The sequence below is a fragment of the Hemibagrus wyckioides genome, linkage group LG21, assembly GCF_019097595.1.
Source record: "Hemibagrus wyckioides isolate EC202008001 linkage group LG21, SWU_Hwy_1.0, whole genome shotgun sequence".
Taxonomy (NCBI): domain Eukaryota; kingdom Metazoa; phylum Chordata; class Actinopteri; order Siluriformes; family Bagridae; genus Hemibagrus; species Hemibagrus wyckioides.
This window is the reverse complement of record NC_080730.1, coordinates 13,627,163-13,649,082: the sequence shown is the minus strand read 5'-3', so window position 1 is coordinate 13,649,082 and position 21,920 is coordinate 13,627,163. Positions and strand designations below refer to the sequence as shown.

At 38.5% G+C, this 21,920-nt stretch overlaps 1 protein-coding gene across 2 annotated transcripts in view; it reads right to left on the bottom strand.

Moving 5' to 3' along the window:
* Window positions 1-21,920, bottom strand: part of tfeb (transcription factor EB) — a 36,728-nt gene that overhangs the window by 8,457 nt on the left and 6,351 nt on the right. The window contains exons 1-4 of one of the 2 annotated variants that reach the window (XM_058373549.1): window positions 13,754-14,098; window positions 7,693-7,943; window positions 3,363-3,644; window positions 430-522 (exon numbers count right to left, since the gene is read on the bottom strand). In XM_058373549.1, the coding sequence (XP_058229532.1) occupies window positions 430-522; window positions 3,363-3,644; window positions 7,693-7,943; window positions 13,754-13,784 (657 nt within the window). In that variant the 5' untranslated portion in view covers window positions 13,785-14,098. Of the gene's footprint in view, window positions 1-429; window positions 523-3,362; window positions 3,645-7,692; window positions 7,944-13,753; window positions 14,099-21,920 lie in introns of those variants that run through there. The other variant, XM_058373550.1, reaches the window with a different exon arrangement.

The following is a 21,920-nucleotide window of genomic DNA, read 5'->3' as shown; positions in this document are numbered from 1 at the left end:
GTTGTAGAAATTGAAAATAATCTAAGTGCTTGTGCAGCAACCAAACAGCCGTGCAGCATCACTGTTGTATGGGTAGGGTCTGTGCTATAATCAGAAATTATATTTTGATGACCAACAAAGCTGCTTTTCTTCTTTCTTTAGGCCCAATAACATCTAGGCAACAAATGGCTCATCAGTATTGCACCACTGAGTCACCACATGGGCTTGGAAGATTTGAAAATAGACACTATTGAGAAGTGGTGATTTATGCTTACAGTGTATGGCTTAATCAGTCCATTTTCCACTTACCTTACATGAGTCAGTCATTTGAGTTATTCATCCTCACAAAAGGGGCTAAGTGGACTAAAATGTGTTTGTGTGACTCAAAAGTGCACACATAAAAGAAAGCAAAACTAAAACAAAACAAAAAAATTCAGTTACTTTACTTACTGTGTTTGGCATCTGTACCACAGAGTCAGGATAATTTTGTATGTCATCATAGCTGGACTGCATGCTGATGATATCCTCAATCACTTCTTCCATCTGCATGAAAATATATAAAAGAAGCTGCTTTATTGAGTTTTTATGTAGACAGAGCAATAATAGTCAACACAAACCTTGGATTTAAATTCCTTTTCTTTTTTACATCAACTGTAGTTCTAAAATGATAATATCATGTAATATATACCATGTAATAAGACATTATATCACTCTCAAAACACAGTGTTTCTAGAAAGAGTATTCCCCTCTCTCTCTGTATAGACCTATCTCTCAGTTGTTTGTCTCACAAACTCATCATACTACAGACTTAAATGTGAGAAGATGAGGAAAAAGACCAAAGTCTGCTGAGTTCAAAAGGTCTCTGCAGTGTCTTCTGTGTTCCCTGTCACTCTTTAATCTCTAATTACACCACTGCAACCATAATTGGCCACTTAAATTCCAGTGACAACAGAGTTTGGCTAGTTAACACTCTGACCTTTGGGTGATATAAAAAAAAAAAAAAACATACAAGAAATGGAGAAGGATGAAAAAAGACTGAATGCACAGAAATGAGTGTGGATATGGTGTGTGGTGAACTTGGGAATATTCGGGGCCAAGAGATGGAGAACCACAACACATTGCTACACAGAGACAAATAAAATTACAGGGTTTGCTGAATGGGCAAACAAGTCATTATGTACTAGCCTGAAATTAGTGTAACACAATTCTTAGATATTTTGTGGGTAAAAATGGCATGATAAAAATCTCTTGGGGAAGACTTAACAAATAAAAAAAAAGTTTAAATGTTTGTTTAAATTAGGAATATTTAAGAAATATTTAATAATTAATTTACATGAACTAATTGATAATTAATTGCTTAAAATGAATTTGATAATGGCTGTAACAGGAAATAGTTTTTTTTTATGTTTGTACATAAATACAATACAAATAAGTCCAAATAAATTAGAACAACTTGAATTACAGCACATTACTAAATGCTGATGATTAACTGAGATCAGATCAAGTGTAAATATTTGAACCTGACATTCAGTCATACTAATAGATGTTGCAAATTTATCACTACAAGCATATTTATACAGTAGTCCCCTGTTTATCACGGGGGTTATGTTCCAAAATCCACAATACATGGACGCCACCCCCAAATGTTTTTTTTTTTATTGTTTAAGCCATAAATTACCCTCCCACACTCTTTAAACACACAGAAAACATTTGCAAGCATATAATGAGATGAATTTTGGGTAAATTCGTAGAAGTATCACATTTATAGTGAGTACTGTATGTATGGATGTTCCTTGTCAGAAGCCTTAGAAGGTGCAGAGCATTTGGGCGACATAATAGGGCTTGCAGAAAAACCGTAAAAATACAGCATACACAGCACAAAACGAAACACTCTGGACAGTGACACACGAAGAACTGGGATGCTGGAGAATTCTGCTTCCCTTTCTCCAACCGCACACACAGCCAGTAGCCAATCAGAACAGTGAGTAAATGAATGAGGCCTTCTGATTGGCCAGACTCATTCCTCCAGCCTTACTATATTTTGATTTTAGCATCCCTGCACCAAGCTTTCATAAACAACGCTACGTGTTCTTTGTCTCTTGAGTAAATACGCTGTACAGTATTTTATATATTATTAACATTTTACTTCATTTTAATTATATTATTATTAATAAATTACCTTATTTCAACATAAAAACAATTCACTATAAGGTTTGTGGATACTGAGATATACAGGGAAAATCCACAAAAAAAATTTATGTTCCAAAAAAAATTCCGCGATATACTGGGACCGCGATAAAGAACTGCGATAAAAACTGCGATAAAGAAGGGGGATTACTGTAATACCTTTAGTTTCTATTAGTTATTGTGGTCTTTTTTAATTCACACACATGAAGGTTGATGCAGGTGTTTATCTGATATATGAACTTCACTCTGTGGATTTACTTCCTGTTTCTCTGTTTATTGCAACCCAAGCTCCCAACCAAGTGGACAATTCATGTAAAATGTTATGATTCCTTAGGGTGTGTGCATAAACAAAGCATTCACACTTTATGATGATATAGCTACTGAATGTTGACTGGCTGTCATAATTTTTCTCTTCCACTTCAACTATCTGTACTCAATCCCACTTCCTATGGAAACTCTAACCACAAATATAACACGCATAATCTGAAGCTGGTAAGTTTTATGCAAATTCATTTAACCACTCATGAGTTACAGCTGTTTGAGTCCACTAAGCTCCACGTCACCAAAATTGATTGGAATGAGGTGGCCATACAGTTTACACATTTTATCAGGTCCACCTATGATGTTCATAGTATTTTGAGGTTCAAAACTTTGGTCAAGCAATTGACATCAAATTCGTATGTCAAGACTGAAGCGGTTTAGGCTCTGGGTTGTTGATTGGTGGATAGGGATTCAAGCCCCAACACTGCCAAGCTGCCACTGTTGGGTCCTTGAGCAAGGCCCTTAACCCTCCCTGCTCCAGGGGTGCTGCATCATGGCTGACCCTGCACTCTGACCCCAACTTCGAAAGTTGGGATATGTGAAGAAAGAATTTCACTGTGCTGTAATGTATATGTGACATATATAGGCTTCTATTCTATTCTAAAAATCCTAGGACTTGTACACAAACATTAGGTTTAGCATACTGCATTAGAGGTTCATCATTATATTATATTATATTATATTAAGGCGAAAATGCTTTGTGTCTAGCAAATAATCCAAACAAAAAACAAGAAGTTTCTAAGCATTGCATACTTGGCCCCCATTGACCATCTAATTTATTTCCCAGCAATTGACATCCATTGTTAAGCAGTGACCAAAACAATACGTTAAAACAAAGCACAAAGATATAGTGTTCTAGGACTGGAGGCATGTACCTCTTTCTCATGGCTGCAGCTGATTTTCAACAAGGCCATAGGACTGTTGGGGGCACTGTTCCCTGCTGAGGTGATGAGCTGTGATGCACATGGTGATGGCAAGGGTTGCACAGCACCAGCTGACTGGCACTGTGCCATGCTGGGTGGAGAGGGGTGGACTACACCGGCTGCAGCATGGACGGCTTGCTTGGGGGCAAAGGTACTGGACAGGTACTCCTTTACCTGCTGCCTCTGAGACTGGCGGATGTGGTAGTCGGTGGGGTTCTCCAGATGGGTTTGTACCTGCCAGGGAAAAACACGAAAAGTCATGACTGAAGATGAGCCCAATAAGACATGTGAACATAAATAGAAAAATAGTACAAACAGAATTTCAACATTGCAACAACAAGAAAAAATATCCTACAGTTTTGGTAGTGATATTAGTATGTGTGAATGTTTTCTACAATTTCTACAAGTCTGCAATCAGAGAGGTCAAAACGCAGGCGCCCGAAAGAGGCATGGGCACGTTCACAAAATACTGTGGTCATCTTCTGAGAGGTAACGTGCCTGGCCAGATTGATCTCATTCTTTCACATCAAATCTAACTGTCTAAATGTCTGGAAAGCCATAGTGATAAAAGGAAAATGCTCATTTCATCAGCTTGTCCTACCAAACCAACACCATTCAATCCTTTTAATGGCTGTGTTTCAACTCAACAATAGACACGGTCACAAAGCAGCTTTACAGAAATCCGGTTATAGACTTAGAGCCCTAATCAGCAAGCCAGAAGTGATGGTGTTGACGGAAAATTCCGAGATGACAAAGAAATCTTGAGAGGCACCAGTCTATTCTTCTTGTCACCAAATAGTGGAATTGCAGCATTAATGACAACTGATCTCCAGTTACTCTGGCCTTTGCACTAGATTTGGTCAAGTCTGTTAGGGTACTACTGGATTACTTTTCCCTGTTAAAAAATATCTAGTAAGCATTTGCTTGAAAAACAGCACCACATATTCGCCCTATCTATTACAGAAATGAACCACTGCTGTCAAACTGTAGCCATGTCAAGTCAAGTCAGGTCAAAAAGCTTTTATCCTCATTTCAATCTTATATAGCTGACACAGTACACAGTGAAATTAAAAGTTTCTCCAGGACCCTGGTGCTACATAAAACAACATAGAGCTGTTCTAGCCACAAAAAGAGCAACGTGTGCAAGACAAAATGACAAACCGACGATACAAAACAAAACAGTACAGGACAGATACACAAAACACACAAAATAGTGTCGACCAGAACATTCTGTATAATATGTTATACAGTACGATGTGCAAAATAGGAGAACTGTAAGCCAAAGAGGGTTCTTGTAAACCCCCTTGTATACATTCACTTAAGTCTATAAACACTATATCTCATCTTCGTAATTATGAAAAAGAGCATACATACAGACAGATAACATCCAGACAGAAATCAGCAGAATGAGTCCTACAATCGGATGTAAAAAGAAGCCTAATTTAAAGAAAAATAAATAAATAAATATCAAGTCCGAAATGTATCTGCCTCTTTAAATGGTCCCCGGGTTAATGTGTAAAGGCAGCTCTACTTTAAGATTTACCCCTTAAGCATTAATCACTTATACACCGGCATACTTTAAATAAACTTAATAATGGTCAGGAAAACACTTTGCAGTCAGCAGTGACAATGTGAAAATGATGCCATCAAGGACATTTACACTTAGCTCATAAGCCCAGCCCTGGGAAACAGTACTGCAGATAGAGTCAGTTGCTGTGAGACCCTAGAAGTGAAATTAAAGAAGGGCAGTGAAGCTGGTGGCCACTGGCCATGATGCTTCCTTCCAGATTTCTCTGCCCAGACATGGCAGGATGAATGGCTCTCTAAACTTCCCGAGCCCTAGCTGGCGTATGCTGATGACTCATTCCTAATGCTTCCCATAAGTGGCATGAATCACAACACTCCCAGCCTCAGTAAGGCATCCACAATGACCACGCAGTCCAGCCTGAGAGGTAGAAGGATACAGCTACCATACAGTACTTTTTCCTGAAAGTCTCTGTCTTCTCTAACGTCACAATGTCAGTTAATGTGTACTGGAGTTGCCTCTTATGCAATCCTTACAGTTACAAACTGTACTCAAAATAAAGCCACAGATATAATCGCTTTTTATCTGTTTAGTAGAAACAAATCACTGATACATCTGATGACTATCACTTGTAAAATTCCACTCGCACCCCAAACAATAGCATCTGTGGGTAATAACTTCTAACAAGATACAGGAACCTTAACCGTTGACGTTTGAGGAATGTCCAATACAGTACATATAATCCAGCTATAATCTAACGCTTGTGACGCTTAACTGAGGTCACAAATGTGTATGAAAGTGCAAACAAAAACTGTCCTTTTTCCGTGACATCATCTGACTGTTTTCCAATTACAGGAACAAAAATTAGAGATGTTTTATTAATTACAGGTAATTAATTATACCTCAATGCTCTTGACTCTATTTGGTAAGAGGATATTTATTAATTTTCTATAACAGAAGCAATGACAATAGTTTGTCATCAATCAGTGGAATCTGGGCTTATGCCCAATCCATGAGCATGTTTTGTTTACATTCACTATTGCCACTATCATCTTCTTTATCTTCTTTGTTGAGTTTCGTAGCAGTGCTCACATTCTCAGACTTAAAAAAAAAAGGCTGACACTGCAAGAACTTTGGTTGCAATGTCACCAAAATAGTGACCGCATACGTTCAAGTCTGCCAATCTGAGCTTTTGACCAATAAATTATGTTACTTGACATTTTCATCTGTCACAGCAAAACTGAGCTAAAACATTATAGTGGTAACTTCTCAACAATCCATACCTGCATTGTTGAGAGGCTAATGAGGAAATGATAAAGTACAGTAAGTGATAAATAGGAACTGACTTTTTATGGCAATGTTCCAAAACATGAAATGTATGCAGTGTAAAGCAGAGAGTGGGGATGTTGGCTTATCGATTACCAGTTTGTCTTGCACCTCTGACCTTAGGGGTCCGATCCCTGCCTTTGCCCTGCACGTGTGGAGTTTGCATGTTCTCCCTGTGCTACAAGTGTTTCCTTCAGGCACTCCAGTTTGCTCATCCAAGCGTTGGCATTCCAAAATTGTCCATAGTGGGTGAATGTGTGTGTGTGTGGGTCCTGAGATGAACTGGAACCCTGTCCAGGGTGTCCCCCCACCTTGTGCACTGAGTCCCCTGGGATTGATTCCAGTTCCCCCTGGCCCTACATAGGATAAGTGGTTCAAAAAATGGATGGATAGATGGATGAATGGATGGATGGATGGATGGAAATTTGCTACAGTATAAGAGGAATCCACTTTGGGGCATGTTGTTATAGAAAAAGAATCAACTTCGGTGTGGTAATAGTAACTCTGTAGTAAAATGTGTTTTAACCTTTGCTAATTTTGGCATGTGATTTCAGGTTCTCATGCACTGACACTGAAAACAAAATAGCAAAAAAAACAAAAACAACCACAACACGTGCATGCTTGAGTGAAGATATTTCAGTTTAGCAAATAAGTGTACACAAGCACCAGAGGAGGCACTGGGCTGTCTGTTTTCTGCTCAGTGATAAGATCAGGAACAGTCATTTATAGGATTGGCCATGTCAATCTCACTTCTTATCTGGTTCTGTGACTTATCTCCCCACTGAGAACACATCGGGGCACAAAGACAAAACAATAGGGCTGAGCATCTGCCAGTAATAATTTCTAACAACATACAGGTACCTGTTTTTTTTCTACAATCTACTTGATTGCTGCTCCACCACATTCTTCTTTAAAAGATTCCTTGATCTTTTCCATTTCCTGACCTTGTTAGAGCTGTGGTCAAGATTTCATGAGTAAAATTTGGCCTGTGCTACTGTTCTAGAGTACTTCTTAACCAGAACGGCACGTGAAAAGATTACGCGAGTGCCCAATTCCCACTAATTTGTCCTCTTATGCCCTGTTGCGACGTCAGTGGTCAGCCATCATACTGTAGCTCTTAGTAGAAAGTAGGATTAGGCACTTGTGGAGGACCTCATACATGCCCTTAAAATCCTTTCTCAGGAGGAATAGGAGACTTGGAGATTGGAACAAGAGTGCATACTTTAATGAGAATCAGCTGTAAAGCTTATGTATCTCTGCCAGAACTTCACACACAACTCATTTTATATTGTTAAAGCAAATATACCATGTAGTCACAGAGGCACTGAAGTAGTAGTTGGTAGTGTAATCATTTAATCTAAACACAGTCAATACTGTTAAGGAATTTGAAAGAAATGTCGCCGCAATGCCACATGCATGACGTTTGCTTACCTTTAGCACCTCAACAGGCACCTGCATCGGTGCTGGGAAGTGCACAGGAGCGTTGATGGCAGGCGTGGGAGCAGGAGGTCCAGGTGCCCGTTGTTGCATGTGGTGCAGGTGACGTTGGCGCTCCCGCTGCTCCTCCTGCTGCATTTGATCACGCATGAGCAGCTGGCGCATGCCTACGCGGGACACCATGGCAGGGGGGCGTGGGGGCCGAGCAGCTGCCGCACAGTCCAGCCCGAAAGATGGTGTGATAACTGCAGGAGAAGATGGAAAACAGACAGGTATGAGGATGTGAAGTGTAAAGAAAAAAATAATGTGGAATTAAATAACAAATCGGTTCTTATTCATTTTACATTTGCATCATGGAAGAATTTGCATCAGATATGATCGATGTGACGTCTTAAGCCACCTTAACCAACATGTCCTCTGTCCTACTGAAATTCATATACTATACCATAATGACCATCTATCCTTTATCTGGAGATCTGCCTTCATTCAGTCCCCATCTCACATCTCATTCAATACATCTGCTTAACCTGATTAGCCGGATCAGCTGTGTTGGAACTGTCGGGAGATCTCCAGGAACCGAACCGGGGATCACTGCTGTAGCACCACTGCATATGCCAGGAGTGCAGACACGAGCTGATTGCAGTGAATTAAATAAAGCTCAAAGCCATGCTGCGTAACCACCCCGCTTACTGAGGAAGTCATGTGAGGGTCATGTGTCCTGCTTGTTTTCATCATGTGAGTGGTATGTCCTTGTGGGACACACCCCCAAACATCCTCCTGCTAAATCTCTGTCCCCCTCCTGTTCAATTTGGAGGACTGGGGAGTCCCTACTAGATTGGTTCCCCTTTTTTAGTTCACGGTTACAGGCTGATGCAAATCGCCCATGACTTTGCTCTTTTCCAGCTGTTGAACCACAGAGAATCAGAGAAAAGATGTTTTGGGGTGGACGAATCATAAATCCATTATCTAGCCCACTAGACAAGTGAAAGATCTTATGTGCTGTCCAGTTCCATGTTTTGAATGCATGGAAACCTAAGTGAGTAAATGCTTGCTAGCTTGTCTGAGTGCAGGGTTCAGATCTGGGGTTTAAGAAAGCCCCGATACAATCTTGAGCAAAACAGGAAGCAAAAATAAGCGAAGACAAATTTGATGGATGAATAATGTTGTAAGAAAAACATCAGCTAGTCTCGGCCTGCCTCGTTTCATCCCTGTTTGGAATAAGCTGGCTCATTTGAATTCTTATGAATTTGGCAGTGTGGTGGCATGGCTGGTGCAAGCCCAGCTCCAGGCTCCAGTTGTTAACATTTACTGCTGACCATGTTTAAAAAAAAAAAAAGAAGAAGAAGAAGGACTGAGGCTGGATATGGAGAAAAGCTTATTGTGGACGAGGTACAATAAGCAAGACAGCTCCTATTGAGATAGCACTGAAGCAGCATTTAGCCCACTGTGTACATTTCAGTGGCTGATTTAGACACACACACACACACACACACAGCTGGCTTTGTGGTGATGGATAGTCAACGGACACTCTCAGGCTTTGTCACCAGGGGCACAGTTTGACTCCTGTCCAGCAGAACCAAGCTCTGGGACCAAGTGGCTCGGGGACAGCGGACACAGCACAGCTGGCCTGACTCACAGCTGGCGGAACACCTGGGCTTATTCCAGAAGATAAGAAGGTGGTGTGCAGTTATGCCATCTAATGTATTAATATCCATCACAAAGTGAGTGATGTCATTCATGACTGCTTTAGTAATTAGCTGGAAAATATAGAGATGGAATAGTAACCCTGAGGACCTCCAACTTGAATTCCAACAAGTACAGTCAAATTTGTAGGTAAGCAGTGCTTACCAGCTGTTCTTGCTTCATACTGACATAGTTAGCTTTCGTAGTTTTCACTCAAAGCTTTCCCTCAAAAGCTCTCCCACTCCGCCCATGTGGAATGCCAAGCTTTTGAATGCACTGACTATGACGTTCAAACGTGCGAACCTCGCACAAGTTGCCTATTGTCAGAGCTGGGCTACGATATCACAGTATGTCCACATCAAAGGAGAGGGAGGGAAGAAATCTCATGGCAATGGAAAAGAGGGGCAGAGCAATGGTAGCACAAACACACACACGCTACACAGTGTTCCTAGAGTGTTAATATGCTATGCTTTTTTTAGCTGCTGACACTTCCATGTTAAGAAGTGCCATTTAACAAGGCCGGCTTAATGCTTCTAAATCTAGGGCTACGGTAACTGCATTGTGGGTAATCTTTTTTTTTTTTTGCTTATATCAGAATATTCTTTTTCAGCCATGTCAGTGGCCAAATGGAGAATTTCCAACAAAATGGAAAGAGGAAGGACTACAATTGCAGTTCTACATTGGATTTCTCCACTATAATCCAATAAGCATTAGCACCAGCTGACCCTGAGACTGAATTCATATCATTAGTCATGCATATAATTTCAAAATATATGTTTTGATTAACTATGTAAGCACATTGGATGAGTGTTCTAAGTTCAGGTTCAATACTTAGCTCTTGGCCACAGGTTCAAGAACAACCTGACATAGCCTTTAGGGTACACTCGCCTTCCCCACCCATGTCTCCCTGTTTCACCCTCTCCTACTGTGTCTAGCATAGCAGTGAGGCAAGAAGGACCAAAATAGTCTCACGCACTTTCTGTTCCTCTTTTCAGATACACCCTTTTCCCCTGGGGTAGCTTTACTCAGGGCCTAAGTGTAATATGGAGCCATGTCTAATGTGTACAATGAACTTTCACTGACAGTTTTACGGATTGGATTTTACAAGCCTGAGCAGGTGATTTGGGTTGGGTGGGGTGAGAGGTTTGTTGTCGGGTTTGAGATGAAGGGTTTGGGGGAAAGGGTGTTCCCTAGGGTGTTCCATTTTCAGAGACTCTGATTGATCAGTTCTGGTACCTTGCTATGTATAAAAATATAACAAAAGAGTATGCCTATAAGCAGGTTCTTAAAATGACATAGCTGATTAGAGTTGCTTATCTCACTTCTAGCACATCCAGGCAAGGCTTGTGCCATAGACAATAGCATAAGGTAAAATTGAAACATGCATGGTCCAGAAATCCTAAAAATGATTGGGTGGCTTGTTCATTTGACTGCTCTTATGTCTGTGCAGCCCCATACTTTTTTTTCCTTCCTCTTTTATGTCACGCAATCCAAAAGGCAAAAAACAAATAGCAAAAGTGCGCAAACAAGCCAAACTTTGACACAGAAAGGTGTTGAAAGTGATCTTGGAGGAGGCAGCAAAGAAAATTAAAGAAAGTATGGACCCAAATTAATGTATCAAATTAAACCTTGATGTTTATTTGCAAAACTCACTCTTTCTTCAATGGATACTATCCTTCTGAGATCTGCTGTTGTAACCATGAAGATTGTCCTGTGTTCATCCCAGGACTCACAATATTACTTGTATTGAACAGCCTTTCAACGCTGTCTGACTTTACAGCATACAATTACAGAAAAGTAATGATTTGTAAAGCCTCAATCCGAGACCTTACTTGAGGCTTTACTAAACCCATAACAGTTCCATTTTCGTTCAGGTTCATTTCGAGGTTGTCATATCAGTGTGATTTTCCTTGCAACTTGCAGCTTACGACAACTTAAAGTTTTAAAGATTTCTGCAACAATATATTTTCGAAAATAAAGGCACTATAGTGTATATATATATATATACACTGTAAGCAATATATATATATACACACACACACGCACACACAAAAACATGATTTTAAGAACCCTCTGTGTCTCAACACATGATTAAAATTCCCCAAATGATGTAGCCATCATGTGCCATGAAGTCATAGCAACAGAAACGCCCATCCAAGCTCTAATGATCACACCACTGGCTTCAATCTCCTAAAAAAAAAAAAAATAAACATCACATTTCATCTGACTCTTATTGGCTTCTGCTTTTGCAGCATGTGAAGCAATGTCCTCATACCAAATAGAGAAGTGGACTTTTGCAAGCCAGTCAGTTTCATTTTTCTCTAAAGGTCTGATTTAAATAAAATATAAGTTCACCAAGCCTCAAGATCCTCATGGAAATAAAGTCTTTACACTAACTGTCATTTCTCAATATACAAAAAAAAGGAAAGGACAATATAAGAGAGTTATTTAAAGATACAGGTTTTTGAGGCAGCACAACCTGCGAAAATGGCATCAGAGACAAAATGTTATCAGTGTTGGTCAATTTTTGCCTTTAACTTAAAAAGTTAACTAAAATTAACAGCAAATAATTACCGCAGCTCAGACAAAAAAAAAAAAGTCACACTTCTACTTGAGTGCTGTTCAAAATACTATTTGGGGCAACCAAAAAAAAATTCCCAAAGTCAACCTGAAGTTTCAGTTCCATTGCGTTCTCAACGAACTAATGAAGGAACTTCCAGAAACTGATATTATGCAGATTATAGACTTTGATGTAGATTTATTGTTATCTATTGAGTTGGCATGGTTCGAATTTGAAAAAAAATTGTTATTCATAACTGGAAAAAGGTTACCGTTTCTTTATTGACTAAGGTTTTTACAGTGTCACCTCAATGTCGACTTTTTCAGAATGTTTAAAATGTAAAACAATAAAATACAGACAAATTTTAAAAGAAATCATCAGACATGGCATTTAATATTTGAGTTCAAATATTGTACTAAAATATGTAATATATGTGTCATTTTGATTGTGACATCCACTGAAGATCCTCCCATCACAGAGATCATGTATCCCCCGCAAATCATAATAATTATGGCACAATACACGTATGGACGATTAGTAGTTAATCTTGCCAAACACATCCTCCGTGCCTTTGTTGATTAATGGTTACTTATACGTTACTGATCTTAATGTTCTCAGATACATCCTCCTAGGCCTTGGTAGTGATTTAATGATGTATCTGAGAACATTCATACATACTCTAAAAACACACCAGTGTGTCTTTAGTTAAAAACTCTAATCAAATCCAAATCTCTATTTCAGCACTGCAACAGTATATAGAACATTGCAAGAGAACACCGGTGATTTCTGACCTCTTGCATTCAAGGCAGATGTCTAAGCTTATTACATTCTGAATCCTTGCCTCGCATCAAAGAGCCTTTGTTTACTTTGTTTACTGTGCCTCAAAGTAGCTAATGAACCATCAGCTATTTTTATACTCATGTTATGTCATAAACCAAGCTCTAAATCTACCCTTTATCATATCTCTAACTGGCCCACTACTAACAAACACACCTAAAACCCCTCAAAAACTTCCTGAATTACATACAGAGGCCTAGTTCAGTGCTGCGTTCTCTGCCGCCTTTGTACGTCCCTATTTATTTATGTCAGAGTACATGGCCACAATTATCTCTTTGTGCAAAAAAAAAAAAAAAAAAAATACTGAAAGTGATCCGGGTGTCACTACGCTACACTGTGCTTTCCAGATCCCTGCGCAGAACCGGGGATAGGCTGAGAAACGAAACCCACAGAATGAGAGTTGACGGCTTCAGAGAAGATATCGTTGTAGGTGATTAGAAGCATGATTTCACACACACACCCATACACACAGCTCCTGACACAGGTCAATAACACTGCAACAGGTGCATGGCAACAATAGAATGCGGCTTATTTATAGAGGTGCAGTTACCCCAGGGAGCATAGCTACAGTTACGTGTGGTGAAATGTAATAGTAATTTGACGTTAATCGCATAAACAAACCATTTTAATGCCTCAAAGTAGACAGGATTTGACTGTTAAATCACAGTATATTCAAATAAACACTCAATAAATCTTAAAAACAAGGTACCGATACACTGGTAAAAAAATCAAGTCAAGGCCAGGTCACAGGGGCGTCCTTTAGCAGACTGGAGTACACTTTGTGTATGTGTGTACAATGCTGGTGGCACTGTGCAAATGCATTTGACCCCTTCTATAGATATATGATTACATGACATATGACCTTCATCATGGCCTGCACATAAATAAAGAGTTCTTTAGATTCAGCCAAAGTGCTGAATGAGAACTTTCAATTCATTTTAATTCCTTCTATTTCATAACGGATGATCAACTTACCTGGCCTTGTGTATTCAAGAGTCCCAGCCATCCATAATAATCAGATTCAAAAGTTGTGTATTGAATCCAAAAATAAGACCAAAAGTAACAAAAATGTCAAAAAAGTCACAAATCGAAGTTGTAAATTGTTGTATTATCTGCAACGCATCACTGCAACCCTTCTTGACTGAGATCTGGTCACTGAACTGACGCTGTCTAAAGAGCTCACAATGAGCATTGATATGGGGACTGCTCACTTTAACGCTGTCGGAGCTGGTGGAGGCAGCCACACTCGTGAGCCAGAGCAGTGGAAAATAAAGAGAGAGAAATACCAACAGGAAAAGCCTTAGTCATGCATGAAGCCCTGTTGTCCAGTGTCTACAACTCCCGTCTTCCTCCGCCTCCACTTCCCCTAAATTACACAAGAGCTGTTAGGAAGCCTCAGAGAGGAACAACAGCCCTTAGTGTCCCAATTCCCTTTCCTAGAGCGATATTCTCTTATACTTTATCTTAGGGAACTAATGTGGCTATGGTGGGCGTCTGCTGAATCAGTCAGCGACATGCATCAGCATTGCGCCTGCGTCGGATGAGTTCTGTGCACACTTAGTATATTAGATTTGTTCTAATGGAAATCACATCAGGTCATGTTTTGTGTTTCCTGTTTTTCATTCTCCATAACATATAGATAGATAGATAGATAGATAGATAGATAGATAGATAGATAGATAGATAGATAGATAGATAGATAGATAGATAGATAGGCATATGGACAGGAGTGAGGGATGTGAACTTGGAGATGGCGTGCGAAGGGACAAAACAGAGGGGAGAAAGGAGGAAGCGACAGCCACAGACTCACACATGATGATACATATGAATGTCATGCATATTACTCCACTTGACTGAAAACCATTAGAACCTTAGTATCTATACAATAAAACTAATATTTACATATGAACAACAACTTTGGCTAAGATTACTTGAAGCATAATTGTGGTTAGCTATTAAAAAAAAAAGCTGGACCAGAATTAGCATATGCCCCCCAGTGGTTACCCAAACTCCTTTGAGGCCAGAAGACGTTTCAAAGATTTCACTTGTACCACCAAATTTAGGGTAAAATTCCACTTCGTCCCTTCAGCATACTTTCAAGCAATGACTCCTGACTTTAGCATTTGCACAGGGAGTGCTTATCATTTAAAGGAATTCCACAATTATCTCAACAATGTCTCATACACAGTTCAGGACCTGACCACAAGAGTTAGATGAATTCTTTTCTTTTTCTTTTTTCAAGAAAACAGGGACAAAATTCATTTGCAGTTTAAAAATACAGGGTGTTTACAACAATGGCCAGCTGTGTGAGGATTACTTCCCTTATTTACAATCCTATATAGGTTATTGCACCTATAAATAGTGTCAAATCAGATCTAATGTCAATTTGTCTGTGGGGGGGTGGGGTTCAGAAATACAAATGAAGCAGAGTTCAAATGAATTTATTCATAAATTGTTCATTGAAGCAAGAAATGGGGTATTCTTGAAAATCCTGTTATTTCTGAAAATAAATTGTTTCCAATGAGAATTAATTAATTTGCACACACAACGTTTGCAAAAAGAAAAAAAACTAAGAAAATACAAATTTAAGAAAGCCAACAAAAAGCCATGTATTAAAACAAATTAACCGCTTAAGAAAGAGCTGTATAAAAGGACACTTATGTAGCAGTTCTGTTTCCCACAGCATCTTCTTTTATTGTTGAGTAACACTTTAAGCTAAGTGACCAAATAGTGACCCATCTAGTATGTCTCATTTTGCAGTGGGTTGTATACTCCCTAACATTCTGTGTGCCAACAGCGGGTTCTTCCTGAAAACATCAGGCTTTCTTATGACACATGCCCTCCTGCTTTTCCAACACGACATCGCAGAGGTTGGTGTTTGAGAGACTTCTGGCTGAGACAGTTACAGCCGGTAAAGAGCCTGAAAAAGCTGTCATGCACACTTTTTGTGGCAATCATCAACATATATGACCAAAAGATTTTCGACATCTGACCAATCACACCTATATGTGCACTTTGTGCCATTATGTCCCAGATTTCATCCTCCATTGCTACTATAATAAGCTCCACGGTTCTGGGAAGGCTTTCACTACATTTTGTGGCGTGACTGTGGGCATTTGTGATCCTTCAACTACAAGTGTGTTAGTGAGGTCGGGGAGTGATGCTAGGTGAGGAGGTCTGGAGTGCATTCAGTGTTTCAGTTCATCCTCAGCTTTCAGAGGTTGAGGTCAGGGCTCTGTGCAGGTCACCTGAGTTCTTCCAACATGACAATGACAAACCATGTAGCTCACTTTGTGTACAGGGACACTGTGTCAAGCTGGAACATGTTTGGCCTTGTCCACTTAGTTCTTTTTAAGAGACAATGCAATGCTACAGCATACAAAGACATCCTATAAAACTGTGTGCTTCCATCTTCCAACAGTTTAGGGAAGACCCAAATAAGGGTGTGATGGTCAGGTGTCCACAGAGATTTGACCACATAGTGCATACACGGTGACTTTGTAAATAGTTTGTATGTAAAAGAAAGCTGTACTGAATGGACTGTACTGTCCCAGACTATAAGTTTAAGACTGTTGAAAGCCTTGGTATAGACAGTAGAGATAAGACAAATTTTGAAAAGAAACTAAGGTTACTTTTAATAAACAAATATTTTTGTTATTTTTGTGACTGTGATTGCTGACTCACAGTCAGCTGGTGATGACTTGGGTATTCTGTGGTATATATACTGAAACCTAAAGGAAGCTAGACTGCCTCTTGTTTCTGGTGACATTTATGAAGATGGCAAACCGGGGCTAATTATTACTTAAGACAGGACACATTTGTGTCACCAGATTAGCAACCAAACTCAGTAGAGTGACACTACAGTTTACATTAAATTAAAAAACACCATTATGTTTCAAATGTATATTATGTTTTTTTTTTTGTTATTTATTTATTTATTTATTTATTTATTTATTTATTTATTTATTTATTTATTTATTTTTTACCTCGGTTTCGGCCAATTTCTGCTAACTTTCCACCTGCTAGCTAGTTCCTCCCTATCACATGACATTTACTGGGAAGGTAGATGACTAATACATGCTTCCTCCAAGACATCTTTCAAAATGGCGGTGCTGTGAAAAACTTTCATCACATTATTTTACATTTAGGATTTATTTAGAGTAGCAAATCTTTTGACTGGTATGTTTTTGGAACTAGAGGACACAGAGGAAACTCCACACAGACAGTAATTTATATATTACGGGATATAACATTATGGTAATATTCTAGGATTTCACAAGCCTATATATTTCAATATAACCAGGTTATTTATTAGCATATATATAAACTGCACATTTTTCTGAAAGACTAAAGAAGTTAGTAAGAACAGTAAGATGTCCTTTAATGCAGACCTCATCAGAAATATTATTCAAAGACATGCAGTCTTGATTTTGCTTATAGTTACCTTGCACACAGTTAAACAAACAAACAGACAAAGTAATATAAGTTATACCCACTGTTTTGTTTTGGCATTCCGAAAGCCCTTACAGTACATTTCCAATAACCGCATCAGGACCTGTCACTGAGTACATCACTCTGCTCATCACTACGTAAAAATTCTACTTCCTACTTTGACGCCATTATTGTGGAAGACATAGAGACACGATGAACGAACATGGCTAAGGTTACTTCTCAGAAAAATAAATAACTTTCACCTTGTCAGGTTCAGAAGGGACGCCAAGTTTACTAGAAGCACCTTTATGGAATGTATCTAGCTAGCCGACATGCCGTAAAGTGAGCGTGGTGTTTTCGGGATCTACTTCCAAAAGAAACAGAACACAAGGCCAAGTTGTGTCTGAAATATCAGTTACTTGATTTTCATTTCTTGTTTAAAGAGCTGTTGAATAAAAGCAATATGAGATTAAAATCTGATCAGTCCAGTTTTCTATTTAATCACAATTGACTTGTGTCAATTAATTGTTTTTCTATAGAACTGTTTATGAACTGAATCACGAGTTAATACTGAATATTTAACACGTAATACTGTATATCACAATTAATATCGCAACTGCGTGAAAATGAGTTGAACAGAAAACCAACAATAACTTTACAAACCAGGACTGATCCCAATTTTACACAATTCCAAACCATTATAAGTGATGGATATATCCTTTGACTAATCCTGACGCCAGCTGTGCCCTGAGGTTATACTGAGGTTCCAGAATGTTCTGTTTGGCAGTGTTCATGGCTTCCAAATGGGGAGTCAAGTTGCATTACATGTTGAGTTATATTCATCTTCAAAACAAACCAAATGAACATGAACATGTTGGCTAATATGAATACAAATTCTGCATGTAACTCTTGGTGAATCAAACCATCACCTGAGTTTACTAATCATATATTGATATTAAATATTGTTGTTTTTTTGTATACATGACAATCCGTACTAGTCCATCCTTCAATCCCACACTATATTACTCACTTATTTCAGAGTATTCAACGTATATTCATGAGGATTATGAGTAAGACAATACAAAAGCCAGTTACTCAGTCTAGACTCATGCCTGCTTTTTGAGAAGTATTTAGTAAGACTGAATTAGTAAGACTATTTCTCTTAAGAAAACACACCTTAATTTACATGACATGTAATAATAATTGTCCGCAAAATCTTCATGTTTGGAAAAACGTTTGAATATGTCTGATATACATTATAGGATGTATTGTGATATTCAGTACAAATGTTACTATGGACATGTCTACTGCACTGAAATCACTGCAGTATGCTTCTAAAAGTTACACACCAAAAGAGCAGTCTATGTTTTCCACAGTAAAACAGGAAATGAGCTGATTGACATCTGAATTGACATCTGGAATGATTTGCGCAGATGTTATGAACTCAATATTAAGAGATGTTTTCCGCAAGCCCCGCCCCATCCTGCATACTCTGGACTCTCTCGCTTTGGGATCAATTTGCGTTCAATAATATCTATCGGTGTACATAGCTTACATTATATATAAATGAGAAACAGAGATGCAACTATACAGTATAATACACTATATAATAAAAAGATGATGATTATAACCAAAAAGACATTAAAGTGTGACAAAATGTGACAAAAAAATGTGACACATATCAAAATATGTGGATTGAATGATCTGCTGTGTTGACCCCAAATAGAGCCAGCTGCAGGACAACATGTATTGTATGTGCATTACCTTCCATATTATGTTAATTCTAGTTTTGAGCATATGAGCAATATGTCCCACTATGCCACTTTATGACAGCGCACATTGATTACATCATTATTGCACGGTGTCTGGGTAAGCAAGAGTGTACTGTAACATAGGAATTTTATAGGAAGCATGTATATAGATGTGTTATGCAGAAGACAAACTTAACAGGGAATCTTTTCTTTTAACTTTTTCCATCGCTTTTAGCCAATTAAACCATTTATCACAATATTTTATGTTGAAAACCGTGGGCAGAGATAATTCTGTACTGTACTATAACCACCACTGTGCTTGAGAAATCGGTTATTTTAGCTGAATTTGTAACTCTATTCCTGCCAGTCCCAAGACACTTTATTTAATATGAATTTTGGGAAGAATTTAAAACATTTATTGATTTCTTTTTAAGGTGAACTTGTAGTACATTTTACTTTAAACCTTGTAGTAATTTTAAATGTATATAGTTTTATCAAGATACAAGTTTTTCTTCATTCACATTTTGTCAGAATTGAATTGAAGATGCAGTATTGAATAATTAGGACTGTGTATCGTAACAGCTTCCATTGAATTTATATGAAGATATTTTGCATCTGTCTCTTTAAAATGGAACATCATTAAGTGTTAAAGATGTTTTTTAACCGAGCTAATATAAAATTAATAATTAAAAACAACATGGCTCAACCCACTAATTCAGAAACAGTGGACCGCTGTTTTTGCCCCTGTTAGATTCTGTACTTCTGGGCTTTTGGGTTCGGTTCAGTGTGGAGTTTTGCGGGCAAAGCTCTGTTGTTGTTTCCCCTTTGTTAAGAAGCTGAGTAGGAAGCTGTTAAAAGGCTAGCCACCTTGCATTTCCATTCATTCTCGCTGACCTCCCTGCAGCCTTTGACCTGACTCAGGCATACACGCACAGAAAGAGTTTTTACGTAGATGCAAATCGTCACAAAAAAAGGGTCCGAAACTACCGGCATTCAACTACTGGAACAGAACGGCCCTTGTGTTAGCACACACCGAGGCCATTTCAACGCTCTAAATTGAGACAACAATGTATTTACAGTACGGTTGTGATGCACAGGAAGACTCCTCGGCTACTGAGTAGGAGGCCTCGGCTATGACCAAGGAGCTGTTGTGTTCCTAACAATGACCGGCGGAGACAACGAGATGTACACAGGATTTTTCTAGGCCCCACTCGCATACACAAGCACTCTAGTCTTCTCTTTATTTTTTCCCTCCACCGCTCTTCCAATTGGTAGATATGAAAAAATATGTGCGTTTCTTTTATCCATCTCATTACTATTAACAGAGAGAAAAGAGATTATCAAATTCAAACAGTGCCGTGCTGAGAAAACAAGGCACCACAGAAACAGGCTGTGTGACATTGCTGTGATTTTTTAGCACGGGTGAAAGCCGGAGCGCTGGAGATGAGGAGTGAGTTGACAGATTCTTTGGGAGATGGAGCCAGAGATAAGAAGTAGTACTTTATTCAGACATTTTTTTTAGAATCAGTTGTAGTCATATACATTTTTTATGCAAATGTTTGCAGCCTTAGAGCTCTAACTGAAGAACTGAAAAAGCTACCTTTATTTTGTGCCAACTTACAAAACAAAATCCTGTTTAATTCCGTTTTACAAAATGATTTAAATGATGCAGCAATTCACTCTTTAAGCATCTATTTTTATTGAAAATTCCGATGATGTGCCCCACTGTCTAATTACTTAATACTGCCTAAAATATTTACTTATTAAAGACTTTAACAAATCATCAAAACTCAGAAAATCACAAAATATGGCCTTTCACAGACATGAAAAAAATATCAAAAGATATCAGTGTGTTTTACCATCTTATCAACAAAAAATACCCAGAAATAAAAGAAACTCTGACACAACAAACACAACCCAAGCATGAAAGAAATTCCTAGAATTTAGAAACAAACAGCAGACATGAAAATGTCCTAATTTACATCAAATTCAGAAATATTACTTTGACGGTTTCCTTGTTAATAATTTAACTGAAATGTTTTCAGTCGTTTGTGACTTAAGTCTGCGACGCCTACTTGATAAAAACTTTTGCACTCAGCTGCACTTTGGCATTTAATGTACACAGTGTTCTACCTGACACTGTTCTTGCAGACATTCAGAGAAGCCTGTCTATTTAGGGAAGATTTTTTCCTGCATGCGAGATAAGTGATGCATTCGAAATACTACTGAAAGTGTAAAGTCATTACTGCATCATTTTGGAACGTCCATGTATTTGAGCTACGCGGTGGTGTATATTTTCCTCCTTAAACAATCAGCTGGGTGTACAGTCAATGTTATACAGTACGTTTAACAAGTCAATATACCTGTATGTTGACTGATCTAAAGCAAATACTTGTATATTTGTATTTAAAGCTAACGTTAATGGTTGGAGCAGCCATGCTGATTTGACATTCTGCTTATTTAATGAATCATTAATGCGGCACAAAAAATTTACAAGCAGTTGTGTGTGAGTAAACGAATATCACTTAAAACTGTGCTAAAATGTCTTGATATGTGATGACTGTTCATTCCATTGAAAGAAATATATGCTGGGCAAACAAATAATTTAGATTAAATAATTTACTAGCTAGCCCACCAGACAAGCAAAATCTCCGACATGTTTGCCTGATTTTCATGGAAACCTAACTGACTAGGTTAAAAAATGGACACTAATGTTATCTAACCCCAAAGTATGACATGTGACATAGCTAGTTAAGTGCATTAAGTAAGCAATAAACACTTGTGGGCTGATGTCATAGGAAAACAGTCTTTTAGAGGGTGGTGTGAAAGGATCAGTTGTGAAGCAGGTTTCCTGTTAATGGAACAGCTTCAAAACAAGTTAGTTCCTGTCAGCCCCTTTTTTCTTCTCTCTTAAAGCTAATAACACACACGCACGCACACACACACACAAATACAGTATG